This window comes from Curcuma longa, chromosome 17 (genome assembly GCF_044706935.1).
Source record: "Curcuma longa cultivar G26 ecotype Majalengka, Jawa Barat chromosome 17, ITB_CL_G26_1.1, whole genome shotgun sequence".
Taxonomy (NCBI): domain Eukaryota; kingdom Viridiplantae; phylum Streptophyta; class Magnoliopsida; order Zingiberales; family Zingiberaceae; genus Curcuma; species Curcuma longa.
Genome location: NC_133877.1, coordinates 1,109,086 through 1,122,858, shown reverse-complemented (window position 1 = coordinate 1,122,858; position 13,773 = coordinate 1,109,086). Strand labels below are relative to the sequence as shown.

Below are 13,773 nucleotides of genomic sequence, written 5' to 3'. Positions count from 1 at the left end.
GATCACGCCAAGAGCAACTAGATGAAGCTAAAGATCAACAAAGCCTGCGATTTGAGCTCCATCTCCGTGCTTCCTCCCAGGTTTGCAGGCCATTTTCTCTTTACTCGTTCCTTATCTCGATTTCATTGCTCCATTTGAACTCTTCGTCGATGTTTGTCAGGAGATCGTGGGGAATGAGCTCCGTAGGTGACGGACTAGGGATGAGCCAGCCGTCCCAGATCCGATCCCAATCGCAGCAATCGTTCTCCCAGGGCCTATCTCTGTCTCAGCTTTCCCAGAGCTCGCTCGAGGAAGCTCTGATCCCCGATTCGGTAATGGCATTCATTTCTGCTCCAAAACGTATACGATTTTGCCCTGGATTGTAATACCTCGTTACTCCTTTGGTTCGCGGTTAGGCTAGAACGACCAAACTTACTAGTTTTTGGTAGTTGAGGTGAGAAATTTGTGGTAGTTATATATTTATAAGTTTAGATCTCTACTATGTTTTGTTACCCTAGCATTTTCTTATCAATGTAGTAGCGTGATGTGAGTTCACTACCATTTTCTGGATTTCCAAAGGGTTATTCAGTTTTTATTTGGTTTGGTGAACATTGTAGATTATTTGAAGCAAAGAAATCATATCATACTTCTTGCTTCAAACATGGAATAGGCATGAAATTAGATCCATAGCTAATATTTAATGAGTAGCGTTAAGGGAATTTTTGGGAGTTCATCGAAAGGCAAGTTAACAGGTATGACTAATAGGGTGAGATAACTTTCCACTGATGATAACTACATTTAGATTGCATATTTCTAGACCCGACACGTTTCTAACTCATGGTTGATTATTCTTAGGTTAATTAATCATATAATTGGTTTACTATATTGCCAAATAAGCCAGTATAAAACCTGTTGAAAGTTGACATAATTCTGTTCTAGCATACATTGTTATCTGTAAATTATTAGGAAATATGACATTCGACATATAGCCTGTATATCTTTACTTTGTCTAGCTTTAGTTGAAAACTCATCCAGTTATCCAAGAACAAAGTTGAGATCACAAGGGACAGCATATTCCTTGTCGCCCATTGTGAACTTCTGGTGATTTTTTTTTCTTTAGGACTCAGAATTTAGTTATGACAAAGTAAAGATATTTGAAGTGTCCATGCTGAGATTATGCTATTGTTGGCTCAATGTTTTTGAATAAGGACATAAATATGATTCCAATGAAATTAGTTCAACTACTTGACAGTAGAACTAGTATCTCTTTCATCAATAAGTAGAACTTTTGTACTCTGAAAATTTTTATTCTAGCCTTTTGATTCACCATCTCTCATACATATTCTCCTCCATGAGCTTGTTATATAATTCATATACTCTTGTCTTAAGATAAAGATCTAATATTAAAATTTTGATACATGTGATAGAGATTTGGTTCACAAGAGAAAGATAAATCATCGAGGATCTCCACATTGGCTCCAATTGCAACTATGAGGGATGAATCTCAGTTACAGATTCCAAGTGCATCTAGGAATGTTTTGCAACGATCATGGACTGGTTCCTCTTTGGCAGATAGTAAATGTATGTAAGATTTATCAATAGTCGAGGGATTTCCTTTTATTTGTCTTTCTTCTAGATATCCAAGCAAAATCAAAATAACTTGGGCAATTGAGCGAACTGAAGATAAGAAATCTTCAGTTCTATCAAGTAGTAACTGTATTATATCAAATAATATTAGCCCTCAGGATTTCTTTTGCTTATATTATGTCCATCTTAGATAACTACGCAAGAATATCTTAGTCTTATCTCTCAACAGTTCAGGTTACTGAAGAACTTGAACACAAACTTCGGCTCATTGAAAGCTCAATAAGCAGGGTTGGAATGATTGTGGACTCTGTCCAAAGTGATGTTATGCAAGCAAACAGAGCTGTAAAAGAGTTGTCACTAGACAGTAAGCATCATAGTAAATTGTTTATAATCTCCAAGACATATAGAACAGTTGTTCTGCTTCACATTGTGGTAAAATTAAATAAAAATAAAAATAAACCCTCTCATGACACCAGCTTCATAAACATTATTGAATTATGAATGCAATAACTGTATCAACATTGTTCTCTTCAGTGGGAGGCATAAGGCAAAAGATTGGACTTCTAGAAAACTCTATGCAACAACTGGTAAGTTGAGAAGGCCATGTTTTGTTAAGTTGCTCTTCCTGGGGCTACTTGATCTATAAGCTAGCCTGAAACACTTAACAGCCGAAGTGGGAAGATGGTATCAAAGCTTTAATTGGTGGAAGTCTCAATTCCATTTCAGATCAGCTTGCTAACAACTCCAATTCCAGCAAAATAAATGAGATTGCTACAGCAGTTACAGCTTTGCATGAACAGATTGGTGAGCGTTTGGCAAAACTTGAGCATGAAGTTTCTCTGTCCTTTTCAATAAAGAAGGTAGTTCTTTTTCATCTAGTATTTCACCTACATGATAATGGTTATGCTGTATGGATATGAGTTCAATCTGGATACCAGCCCACATCTTTTTGTGGAAATTCCTCACTTTCAAGTTACAGGACCAAAATTGTAAGTGTTTGCATGATTGCATACTCATGTTTGTGTTGTATCTTTTCTTAAATACCATGTAGGTTAGAGAGAATGGTACTAAGTCTTCAGACATCCAGGATCCAGTTGCAGTCCGCTCACCTGTGGTTTGTTTTCTTTCGAAACTATTATTCATGAACAAAGAATTTACTACCTTGTGTCTGGCATTTGATTTAGTATCTTTCGTGCAGAGTGGAGATCATTTAGATAGAAAGCAGTCTTTGAAGAGCAATTTAGCAATCAAACAAATGTATGTCAGTCATCCTATTATGTTTATATCCCATTTAATTTACTGTTATAAGTCTAAATTTTCTTAGTAAGAAACATGAGCAATTCTGATAGAAATGGATACATTTTTGATGGTGTCAATCTCAGTTTCATATAAGATTTGAGTTGGCCTTCTGTAAACCCCCATAAAAATGGTATTTCTAGTTCTCCAGATTTCATGCATCTTAAGAAGTCAAATTCTGAGGTTTTCAACAAGTGTGGTGATATCAGTCTCACCAGAAAGAGCGAATCGATTTCCTTAGACTAGTTATGACCTATGGATGGTGTCTGGTACCTGAGTAACACGATTGTCATTCAAGCAGAACCATTTATTAGCTTCTTTTTGCAATTTTTTGGAACACTTTCTGTGTTTCTTCTTGGTTAGTTTCCCTTTGGCTGCTAGTTGATACCTAGGTAATTCTTTCCCCGTCTTACCTCCTTCGTAATATTTCAAATGTTTTTAAATGAAATCATTTCAGAACACCTGCTGCAAAAGAGTCAAATTCTGAAGAGTCGCTATTTTTTGCTGGATTTGAAAATCCTTGCAAATAATTTGGCTTAGCAGATATATTGTCTGGTCCAACAATCGTTCAATTGTCTCTAACTTTATGCCATTTGGAATGTTCTGAAAGAACTTATTACAATTTCAATTATTTTTGTAATGTAATTCCTAGAAATTTTCTGAATGTTCACGTGATCAATGAGTACTATATATATATATATATATATATATAATGTTAACACAACTTTTACTGATACCAGTACTGTCACACCATCAATGAGTACAAAGCCGAAGTCTCCGCTTGTGAAGAGTGAAGAAGGCAAACCAAACTTGGTTAAGTTCAAGATAGCTGAACCAAAGCATCTTCTTTCACACAGACATGAAATCCATCATAGACAAAAGGTAGTTTCAGTACTTGCTTTCTTTTGCATAAACTAAAACATATCTCTCTACACATGCGTGCTTCAACCCAGTCTCATGAGGTCATTGTTTTGTCTATACTCCTAGATATGTACACAAACATCCAAACTTGCAACTTGCTTGGTTCTCAAATGCAAAGTAATAATACATTTATGGAAACTCTCTGTTAATCATTACCTTAGTAACAGCATTTGCATGTTGATGCAGAATGAAAATCCAAGAATAATCATCGACTCAGATGACGAGAGTGATGTGGGTCTTTCTTGCCTTATGCCAGAGAAAAAAACAGGTAATTTGTAGCTTCCAAATCTTCTAGAAAACATATGCACGATATGTGAATGAGAAATTTGACCTTTCTTTCTGCATATTGGCTAAAACCAAGTTCGAGAGAACTTTTAATGTTTTGTTTCCTAATGTTTTAGGCTCTTGCACACAATTATTCGAGCTTTTCTTTGCTATACAATCAATATCTTGAACCAATATCTTTTGTTTTGGTTGGCAAAGAAGACAAATAATGAGATACATTTTCTCATCACCATGATAACTGAACCAAAGCATCTTATTTCAAAAGCCTAACAACTTATAGGGGAGAACATATATCATGAGCAATGCAGTTCCCTGCCACAAATGCCTAAGCATACACATATGCAGCTAGCTGGATTTGCTTATCAAAAGCATGGCCATCTAATCCCACATATTAAAGCTAACCACATACAAGGGCATGCATATGCTATATGCGATGCAGCTCTCAGCCGCAAATGCCTAGGCCCTCATATGCAATTACATAAGTTGCTTTTATAACCATGATCTTACTGCATCATACCACCAAAAATCCGCTTTGGTTCGAATTACAAATCAGCTTCCGTCTTGTAAAATTTAGATATTTTGTTATAGTTGGACTGACATCATTTTTTATAGTAGCTTTATCTTTATCAGTATTTCAATCCTTGGAAAGCAAAATGATTCACTAGAAAACTTCTGATCTATTTCAGTCAAGGAATATGATTTTGGGAAGGATGTTCATCTAGAGACTCTAAGAATTCTAAGGAAAGCAAGGAAGAGAAGAAGAACACAGAATTTAATAACTGTAGATTGAGGTGAGAAAGCATGTCCATGCTTTTGGAATCAAGGTGCTATAACCATAGAGATCTCCAACAAGGTATTGTAAATTTGTGTTGCAATAGAACGTTAAATGAGGAGTCAGTTAGAATACCTTCTTATGTAAGCACTAATCTTGCAAATACTCTTCCTATTAGCTCAAATCATCTCTCAATATTGTGGTCCGAGTTCGGTGAAAAGTTTTTGGCACTTCTTCAAAGCCTTCTTATCTTCTTATCGTTGACCATAATCCACTTATTCATTATTTTCCCACACATGCCAATTGCTAATGATATATTACATGAAAAAGCTGTGTTTGAAACTTTTACAAAACAAATAGTTAATAAATAAATAAGCAAAAAAGAAAAATAATACTCACATGAATAATGTAGTATCCACATTCAACATTGACACACTCATGTTAAATTTCATGTTATATTTTTGGAGTGTGTCATTTTTTCTTTTAATTATAATGGTCCAAAAACAGATAGTTAATAAATAAACAAGGGGGAAAAATCATTTCACTCCTCAACAGCCTTCTTGCCCAAGTTTATTTATTTAATTTAGTGAATTATTGAATACTTGATTTTTTTTTAGCTCTAGTTAATTTTATAAATTATTGAGGAAAAATGTAAAGCTTTGAATTAGAAAGTATCCGAGATAAGATCCGGTGGATGGAATTTTATCCGTTGGTAACGCAGGAAGACGGTTACCTATCGGGGCCCACCGTCACGTGACGCACGTGCCCGCGTGTCCGAGCGGCTCCAAGCAAGCACACTTCTTCCGCACGATGCCCCTGGCCACCCGGCCGCCTGTGCGTCACACACGTGTCCCGGTCCGCAGCCCCTCGAGCCGGTGTGATGTTCCTTCGGCACATCATAATTAGACCTACCTCGGATCGATCCCCGCGTCACGTGCGTCGAAATAAGCGACGGGGCCCGTACATCGAATCGGCTCCGGTTTAGCTGATCTGTGCCGGTCGGGCAAGATACTTACGACGAGGAGCAGACAACGGCACCGCATGTTGCAATGCGAATAGGTCGTTGCCACCTGGACGATGTAGGGGACGGAAGGAGTCGGCGTGCGCTGAGATTAATTTTAAACTGTGATCTGTGCTGGTTCGGGTAGGGAGTCTGTTCGAGTAGGAGACAGTCTTGCCGGAGGGGGGCCTTGTAGGGTCTCGCAGCGGCAGCACCAACACACAAGAGGAAGTAATTAAAAAAAAAACCCTATCTTTCTTCCTTAAAGCTGCCCATTTCCCACCACTTGCTCCTCGTTTTCCTTCCCCGGTTTCGGTTTCGGGATCAAATCGATTTCGCTCTCGTGTTTACGGGCTCTGCGATCGGAGTCCTGCTGCTGCTGCGTGGGGAAACAGCGGATCGGATCGATTTTACTGGAAATCTAGGATCTTTTTCTTCTTCTGAAGGCGTCTTCTTCGCGTGCCGGTGAGCTCGTGCTTCGTCCAGTACTTCACAAGCGCGGAGAGGAAATTTCTGCTGCTGCTGCAGAGGGAAACAGCGGATTGGATCGATTTTGCTGGAGATCAAGGATTATAAGGGCTAAGGCGTCTTCTTCGCGTGTCGTGGAGCTCGTACTTCTTCCAGTACTTCGCAAGCGTCCAGAGGAAACTTTCTTGTTGAGTGATCACGACCGATCTGTTGAGGTAGAGTCCATCGATTTCTTTTCCCATGTGTTCTTCAGATTTTTTCCGCGTTTTTGGTTGTTGAATTTATTTCTGTCTCAGTCGTTTCGTTCTTTTTCTCTTTCTCTTTTAGAAGGATTCTGGGTGAAACTTAAACGTTGGCGTGAATATATGGTTGACAGTGGTAAATTTGGTGCTCAGAGCAAAATAAGCTAAGCAGCTTTGTAAGTTCGAAGAATTCCAGATATGCCCGTCAAAGACGCTTCAGATCCATAATATTCAAGAGCTACTAGCACCAAAAGGCGTTGCTTTTCTTGAACCGGAAGAGGCGAAGGCTCACATTGAAGGCCGTACACAAAAAAGATGGTTTCTGAAGGCGTAAGAGGGGGACAGATTCACTAAGGAACGTACGTTTGTTTTACTGGAGTAAAAGATTCAAAGCCAGTGGCCGAGGTAGGCTTCAAATTTCGAAGTCGGCTACTTTGCTAGAGATTTTTAGGTAGGTAGATGCTGAGCCGGAATTAATGTTCTGATGAATGTGCTTTTATGAGTATTTATGCAGTCTTGAAGAGTGAGGGGTTGACAGAAGAAGAGATCCTATCTTCCGTTGTTCCTCTTCCATTACAATTCTTTCCTTGGCGGGGAAAGCTTTTACAGTGATGGGGTAGTGAAATCGGGAGCAGTGATTTATTTGAAGTTCAACTCTTATCTGCTTGTGCTGCTGGGGAGAGGGTTTGGCGTGTTCTCATGGCGGTGGTGCATGCGAATATATCACCAGGTTTCGGTTAGTTTTCAGCAGCTGGCTCATTTTTTTTCCTTCTAATTTTTTGTAATCTCTTATAAAATACAATGATTACCCTCAAAAACTTAGATTAAAATCCGCCGTGCTTGTTTTATCAGTTCTTATAATTCGGCTAGCTTGTTTGATTTCATTTTCCCTTCTTTCTTCTGAGTCTTTATTATTATTATTATTTTGTATTTGTATTATTTTTTCCCAGGGTTCTGTGGTATGATTTCTCATGAAATTGGTGTTTGCCAACTTTCTTGCTTGATGAAGCTAAAATCTCCATGCCTTTTGATGTCTTGAGTTGGAGCCGATAATTGTTAACACTTACCTTTTTTCTAGCTTTTTTTTTTTTTACCTTCTTAGGATAGGGTGTTTGCTTGTTCCCTGTTGCATTTCTTAGATGATATGCTGTTAAGGTTCCAAGATTCTCATGCAGTTCTTTTGATCAAACTTGTCCTTTCATGTACTGTGGCCTCAGGAAGTATTTCTTTTCCTTATAAATGCTTTGTTCTTTATAAGAAAACCTATAATTAGTTGTATTTGAATCATGGAATGGTTTTATGAGAACTATAATCTATAGGCTGCAGTGACTATGCACGTTCTTTTTTATTCTTCAGGGACTTCTGGTGATGTCTTATATAAGGAATTATGGCATTCATGTGCTGGGCCGTTGGTTACCTTGCCTCGTGAAGGGGAACGGGTTTATTACTTTCCTCAAGGTCACATGGAACAGGTTCATGCTATGATTTTAATTCTTCTGTTCTACTTGGCTTTTGAATTTGACATTTCTTGCTGCAAGTGATATGCCACTTTTAAGTAAAAAGGATGTTGATAAACATTTCCACCTCAAGTGATTGTTTCCTTTGTTATAGCTGGAGGCATCAACAAACCAAGAGCTAGACCAGCATGTGCCTGTGTTCAATCTACCCTCAAAGATCCTATGTAAGGTGGTCAATGTTGTTCTTCAAGTAAGTTTTCTCTTGTTTAATAAATACTGGTCCATGCTAAATTATGTTGTTGCTCTTAGTAAATTTTTTTTAGCAATTCTAATGATGCTTCATTTGCACAATTTTGCAATATAGGCTGAACAAGATACAGATGAGGTTTTTGCACAGATTGCCCTTTTTCCCGAATCAAATGTGAGTTTTTCCCAATTGAGTTTAATTTTATGGATCATCCATTCAATTAAAAAGCAACGATATGCTCTTTTTGTACACAAAGCAAGAGGTACTGAAGCTGTAACGAAAGCTCTAGTTTCTTTGTGGTGAATCCATGAGCATTGTGCAATCCAGTGAAAGGTTTTGATATTTCTATAGGAGCTTGTTTTTCCTGATTCTAATGTTTCAACCTCGAGCAAGAGCGGATTTTGTTTCCTAAGATTTTTTCTTCTTGCAATTTGATTCTTCTTTGTTACTAATATCAATATACTTTCCTTATGGTATTTCTTTTGTTAATGTCCAACTCCTGTTTATCTTTCAGCCTGGTGAGGTCACCACTCCAGATCCTCCTTTACCTGAGCCTGAAAGCTGCAAAGTTCACACCTTCTGTAAGACATTAACTGCCTCTGACACAAGCACCCATGGAGGTTTCTCAGTTCTCAGAAGGCATGCAGATGAATGCCTTCCTCCACTGGTTGGTCGCTTTTACATCTTACTCGTATGCCTTTTGTCAAGTCAAATAGGATAGAATGTTAACTTTCAGGCAGATTGATTGACTAGCAAGCTTGTTGTCAGATAATTATAACCTTTTTGCTAAATCCTTCTACCGTTTCATAGGATATGTCTCAGGATCCACCTTGGCAAGAATTAGTTGCTAAAGATCTTCATGGAAATGAGTGGAAATTTCGTCACATCTTTCGAGGTTTACTTATCACCTTCCTGTTTTTTCTTTATTGTAAAAAAAAAATACATACTATGATTTTCATGATTTTTGGGTTTTTAATAAATTAGACCACTTTGCCTGCCAACAAAATTTGAATGAATGAACTAATTTTGCTTAATGAAATCCAATAATATGATTGCTTCTCTTTTTTGAGAAAATTCCCGAAGGGACAGGTGCCCTTGAGTTTCTTTATTTTCAATGGGCTCCATACTTTCTTCTAATCACCCAAAATGCTCATACCCAAAGAAAGTACCTCAAACACCCTTTTATCTACCTCCTCTCTTTCTCTCCGCTCTTACTAACGTCTCCAATTTAAACCATCCAAATTACCACCTCCAACGCAATCTAACTCTAGCTTCTTCACCAATAGCAAAAAAATGACTCCTCTGCATTTGATTCATCCATCTACTTTGGAATGACAGTTAGATCTTGGTTGAACCTTTCCCACACACCATCGTCTCCCCTTCTCACCTCCTTGCCTTGTCCATCTTTGCCTCTGGGAACACCAACAGCATCCCCAGCACCTTGCTCTTCCTTTGAGGCCCAATGCTCAGCCATTGCCTAAGCATCAATCGTGGAAGAACAATGTAGGTTGTCCCACACAAATCCACTTGTTGGTTCCCACCGTCAGCATGAACTCATTCAACTTTATCTCATCTACATCGCACTTGACAAAATGCATAGCATCCTTCCCCAGAGTGCCTGCAGCTGTTACTGGCCTTGTGTGCCCTCGGAGCCCTCCATCAAGAGCACCACCTTCGCTGTCACCAACGCTACGTCCTTGTGCGAACTATGGGCACAACCGCTGCCGATTGAGGAAGAAGGAGAAATGTCGACGAATTGGTGATCCTTTTGCTCCATGAAATTTGAATTTTGAAATTGTTGATACCTTACTGATTCTCATCGTTGTGGTTCTGCACGAGGCAACTCTACTTCGTGTAGGGACAGCTCTGGGGATTGGTGGAATGGTCAGCTCTGGAGCCTGGGTTCCTTTTGGGAATTTTCCCTTTTTTTTTGGGTTTTTCTTTGCAATGAGGTTCTTGATTTCCTAATTTGTGCACTAAAGTTATTAGCATGTATTTCCTTCTCTTCCAGGTCAGCCTAGGCGTCACTTGCTTACAACAGGTTGGAGTGTATTTGTCAGCTCAAAGCGTTTGGTAGCTGGCGATGCTTTTATATTTTTAAGGTTGGTAATTGGATATGTTCATTTCTTTTATGACAAAATTTAGTATTTTGATTTTCCTAGGTGAATTATCATTTTACACATTCATGCCAGAGAGGAAAATAATGAACTGCGTGTAGGCGTGAGAAGGCTCATGAGACATCTAAACAACATGCCATCATCTGTCATATCCAGCCATAGCATGCATCTTGGAGTTCTTGCTACTGCATCCCATGCCATTACTACTGGAACTCTTTTTTCCGTATTCTACAGGCCAAGGTAAATTACTTGTTTGTTTTTGTTTCCGAAAATTTTTGCTAGTTTGATGCTGTTGTCATGCCATATCTCACTATTTTGGAGTGAACACTCAATGACAATATGCAAGTGTAATAAATGTCTGAAATTCACCAATGATCATTCTTGTTAAGTTTGAACTTATTGTGTGAAGTCTTTTTCCTTCATATTCGTCAGCCTCTAGCTTGATACGTGTTTTCCTGCTAGTTTCCAATGTGCATATGAGCTGACCCACTTATCATAAACGTCCATTGTTACAATGGCTAATATAAATGACTATAATGCTTCAGAGCAAGCCGTTCTGAATTTATTATAAGCCTGAACAAGTATCTTGAGGCTAAGAATCGCAAATTGACTACCGGAATGAGGTTCAAGATGAGATTTGAAGGTGATGAGTCTCCAGACAGAAGGTACTCTAGGAGTATTTGTAACTGAAATGTCAGTTTTCTCCTTAAACTAATCATGACTAGATGTTGATGCAGAGTCAGTGGAACTATTGTCGGTGTAACTGAGAAGGCATCTTCTCAATGGGAAGATTCAGAGTGGAGATCGTTGAAGGTAAAATTTCCTGCCGAGTCTGAATGACAGAAGCATAATGCCAACTCAAAATTTTCTAAAGTGCAAAACATCTTACTTTATGAGTTGCACTATGATCCTTTAAATAGTGATAAATTCAAGTAAAATAATATGATGTTTGAATTTTCTGACTAGGTACAATGGGATGAGCCTTCAACTGTTACACTTCCAGACAGAGTTTCTCCTTGGGAATTGGAGCCACTTGTAGCCCCTACTCCAACCTCCCAACCCATCCAGAGAATAAAACGGACACGGCCACCATCTTCACCTGTTATCTCCCCAGACCTTTCTTCGGCCTCTGGTATGAATTACATATATCTATACCTTGGTCCCTTTGTTTAACTGTGTCAAATATTTGTTGTTGCTTTATTCTATATTATTATGCGTGAGAGATCTCTGATGGATATCTCGCTGAATGCTTGGAATTCCAATTTTGTTTCTCAGTATTCTGTCTTATTGAGATTGCTTTTACATTATTTATTCTGAACTGTACGTAGGGTCATCTATTCATTCTTAAAGCTTTGAAATTCAACTAGGCCATAACAGTGTTCTGTCATCTTGAGAATGAATTATATTGTTTATTCTGACCTCTTCTATGATCTTGGGTCCTTGAGTATTTCTTCTCAATGTGCTAGATGGACAGATGATATGTCGCTTGGGTGAGGATGGTTGGTATGTATTTGTTTTGACTATAGGGATTGGGTACCTATGGATCAAGGACCGCTAGTGATTAGGGTATTCATTAAGTTCTATAGTTAATAATACAACAATGCTCAGCTGAATGATACAAGTTCTATAGTTATACTTGTCTGATTCCCTGTTAAAATCATTAGGTAGTTACTTCAACCTGTTCTTTCATATATTTTCCTTTTAGCTGCCATGCTCCTGATTTCATGCAGGTGCTTGGAAATCTCCATCGCAATCAACCCAAATGTTCTCATTTTCTGGATCGCAAAGACTTCCTGAGCTCTTTACGCCATCTAAACCACATTCTGTGCTCTCATCAGCATCCAATGCTAGTTCTATTGAATTCGCAACAAAAATTTCTCCTCCCTCTGTTGCTGACTGCCAAGTGGGCTGGCCAGTCATACCAGAAACCCAAAATGAAGCCCTTTCAGTGAACATCAACAAAGAATCATGTGATAAAAAGCATGAAACTAGCAAAGGCTGCAGGCTATTTGGTATTCAGCTTACTAAAGGTCGCCACCAAGTACAAGAAACACTGTCTGTTCCTACGATTAGAGGAATTGGGGTGGACCAACCAGTGACCTCTTTGGATTCAGAGCAACAATCACAACCATCAAATCTTTACAGATCTGGTGCGCCTGCCGTCACCAATGAGGCAGAAAAGTGCTGTTTGAGGTTATCCCAGGAGATGCAAAACCGGCAATTCAGGAGCTGCACCAAGGTAGCCGAATGTCGTTCCTCCTTTTCAATTGATGTCTTATCTCGATCTATTTACATTTTCCCGTCTGATGGAGTTCTTAAGTAGTGGAAGTATGGAGAGTTAAAAGCCCCGCTTTCTTTGTGTAGGTTCACATGCAAGGAATCGCAGTTGGGAGGGCGGTGGACTTAACCAGATTATGCGGATATGCTGAGCTTCTCCAGAAGCTAGAAAATATGTTTAATATCAAAGAAGAGCTTACTAATGCACTCAAGAAGTGGGTGGTTGTCTACACAGATGATGAGAAGATGACGACGGTCGGCGACGACCCATGGCCGTAAGGCTCCCCAATCCTCAGTCTTTTAAGAATCATATCGAAAGTATATTCATTATAGGTGCACTTGAACATCTTGCAGTGAGTTCTGCAGGATGGTGAGGAAGATATACATCTACACGCCCGAAGAAGCCAAGCAACTACTCTCTCCCAAGAGGAAACTCCCTGTGCTCACAGACGCCGATCGGAACTACCTTGCAGACGAGGGCAGCGCCGGTGTTGCTTAGAATTGCTGACTTTCTACTCACCAAACAGGGAGGGACATTCTCCCAAGCTGTTTTTGTTTTGGCCATGAGTAGGTGCAATCAATATGGTAAGTGTATTAAATGGCTGAGCCATTTTTAGCATGGACTAGGATAGCATGATAAGCTTGTCAGGTTGTGTTTTTTTTTTTCACCTTAATAAATGGAATGTCTTTCTTTAATTGGAATAGATGGCTGATGAAATGCTTAACGTTTGATCATGACTACTGAATTGTATTCATCTTCTAACAATTATTTATGAAATATCAGTTTTTGCAAAAAGATGATTCAGTTAATCTGCTTCGGTGGCTAATGAAAAATCGTATCTTTTCCCCATTGGCGAGGCGAGAATGGAGGAAGAAAGAAACAAACCATCAGGAAAGACATTGGAAACCTTCGCAGACCAGCAACCAAATGGTGAGCATCGTCAGGCATGGCAAAAGCTCGTCGACGGCGGCCATAATCTTCACCTGGCGATGCCACCACTCGTTGCGCTGCTGCTCGACGAGATCACGCCGCTTGCCGACGGTTGCAACGCAGCGACCTTCAGCGCCCGAGCGTAGGTGGAGTCCTTCGGCCGGTGCGCCGTTGCCTCGTTCGACGACCCGGTC

At 39.3% G+C, this 13,773-nt stretch overlaps 2 protein-coding genes across 7 annotated transcripts; both read left to right on the top strand.

Annotated features, from left to right (window-relative positions):
* The first annotated feature begins 4 nt into the window (after window positions 1–4).
* LOC141848388 (putative recombination initiation defects 3) lies at window positions 5–4,858 on the top strand. The gene is made up of 11 exons (XM_074736413.1): window positions 5–80; window positions 161–311; window positions 1,407–1,560; window positions 1,796–1,930; window positions 2,101–2,153; window positions 2,235–2,426; window positions 2,618–2,680; window positions 2,765–2,823; window positions 3,603–3,744; window positions 3,970–4,051; window positions 4,755–4,858. Exons 1-11 carry the CDS (start codon window positions 22–24, stop codon window positions 4,856–4,858), a joined length of 1,194 nt encoding a protein of 397 aa, XP_074592514.1. The 5' UTR covers window positions 5–21.
* A 1,159-nt stretch (window positions 4,859–6,017) lies between these two features.
* LOC141848386 (auxin response factor 7-like) lies at window positions 6,018–13,383 on the top strand. 6 transcript variants are annotated; one of them, XM_074736411.1, is made up of 17 exons: window positions 6,019–6,523; window positions 6,636–6,955; window positions 7,065–7,286; window positions 7,907–8,022; window positions 8,162–8,257; window positions 8,372–8,428; window positions 8,769–8,921; window positions 9,065–9,149; window positions 10,266–10,356; window positions 10,447–10,611; window positions 10,917–11,036; window positions 11,109–11,184; window positions 11,338–11,503; window positions 12,102–12,255; window positions 12,301–12,610; window positions 12,736–12,923; window positions 13,003–13,383. In XM_074736411.1, exons 3-17 carry the CDS (start codon window positions 7,250–7,252, stop codon window positions 13,145–13,147), a joined length of 1,959 nt encoding a protein of 652 aa, XP_074592512.1. In that variant the 5' UTR covers window positions 6,019–6,523; window positions 6,636–6,955; window positions 7,065–7,249; the 3' UTR covers window positions 13,148–13,383. The 6 variants fall into 6 exon arrangements, with proteins under 6 accessions (XP_074592511.1, XP_074592512.1, XP_074592508.1 ...); XM_074736410.1 differs by having other exon boundaries at window positions 6,018–6,523; window positions 12,102–12,610; window positions 13,015–13,383; XM_074736407.1 differs by having other exon boundaries at window positions 6,685–6,955; window positions 12,102–12,610.
* The last annotated feature ends 390 nt before the right edge of the window (window positions 13,384–13,773 follow it).

What these genes read in the sequence shown, in the direction of transcription:
- LOC141848388 (XM_074736413.1), top strand. Translation starts at nt 22, where the DNA reads ATGAAGCTAAAGATCAACAAAGCCTGCGATTTGAGCTCCATCTCCGTG. An exon ending in AAGCTCTGATCCCCGATTCG is followed by an intron (nt 312 to 1,406) that starts GTAATGGCATTC and finishes TACATGTGATAG; the next exon opens with AGATTTGGTTCACAAGAGAA. An exon ending in AAATCCATCATAGACAAAAG is followed by an intron (nt 3,745 to 3,969) that starts GTAGTTTCAGTA and finishes ATGTTGATGCAG; the next exon opens with AATGAAAATCCAAGAATAAT.
- LOC141848386 (XM_074736407.1), top strand. Translation starts at nt 7,250, where the DNA reads ATGGCGGTGGTGCATGCGAATATATCACCAGGTTTCG. An exon ending in TCCGTATTCTACAGGCCAAG is followed by an intron (nt 10,612 to 10,916) that starts GTAAATTACTTG and finishes ATAATGCTTCAG; the next exon opens with AGCAAGCCGTTCTGAATTTA. An exon ending in GTCGGCGACGACCCATGGCC is followed by an intron (nt 12,924 to 13,002) that starts GTAAGGCTCCCC and finishes AACATCTTGCAG; the next exon opens with TGAGTTCTGCAGGATGGTGA.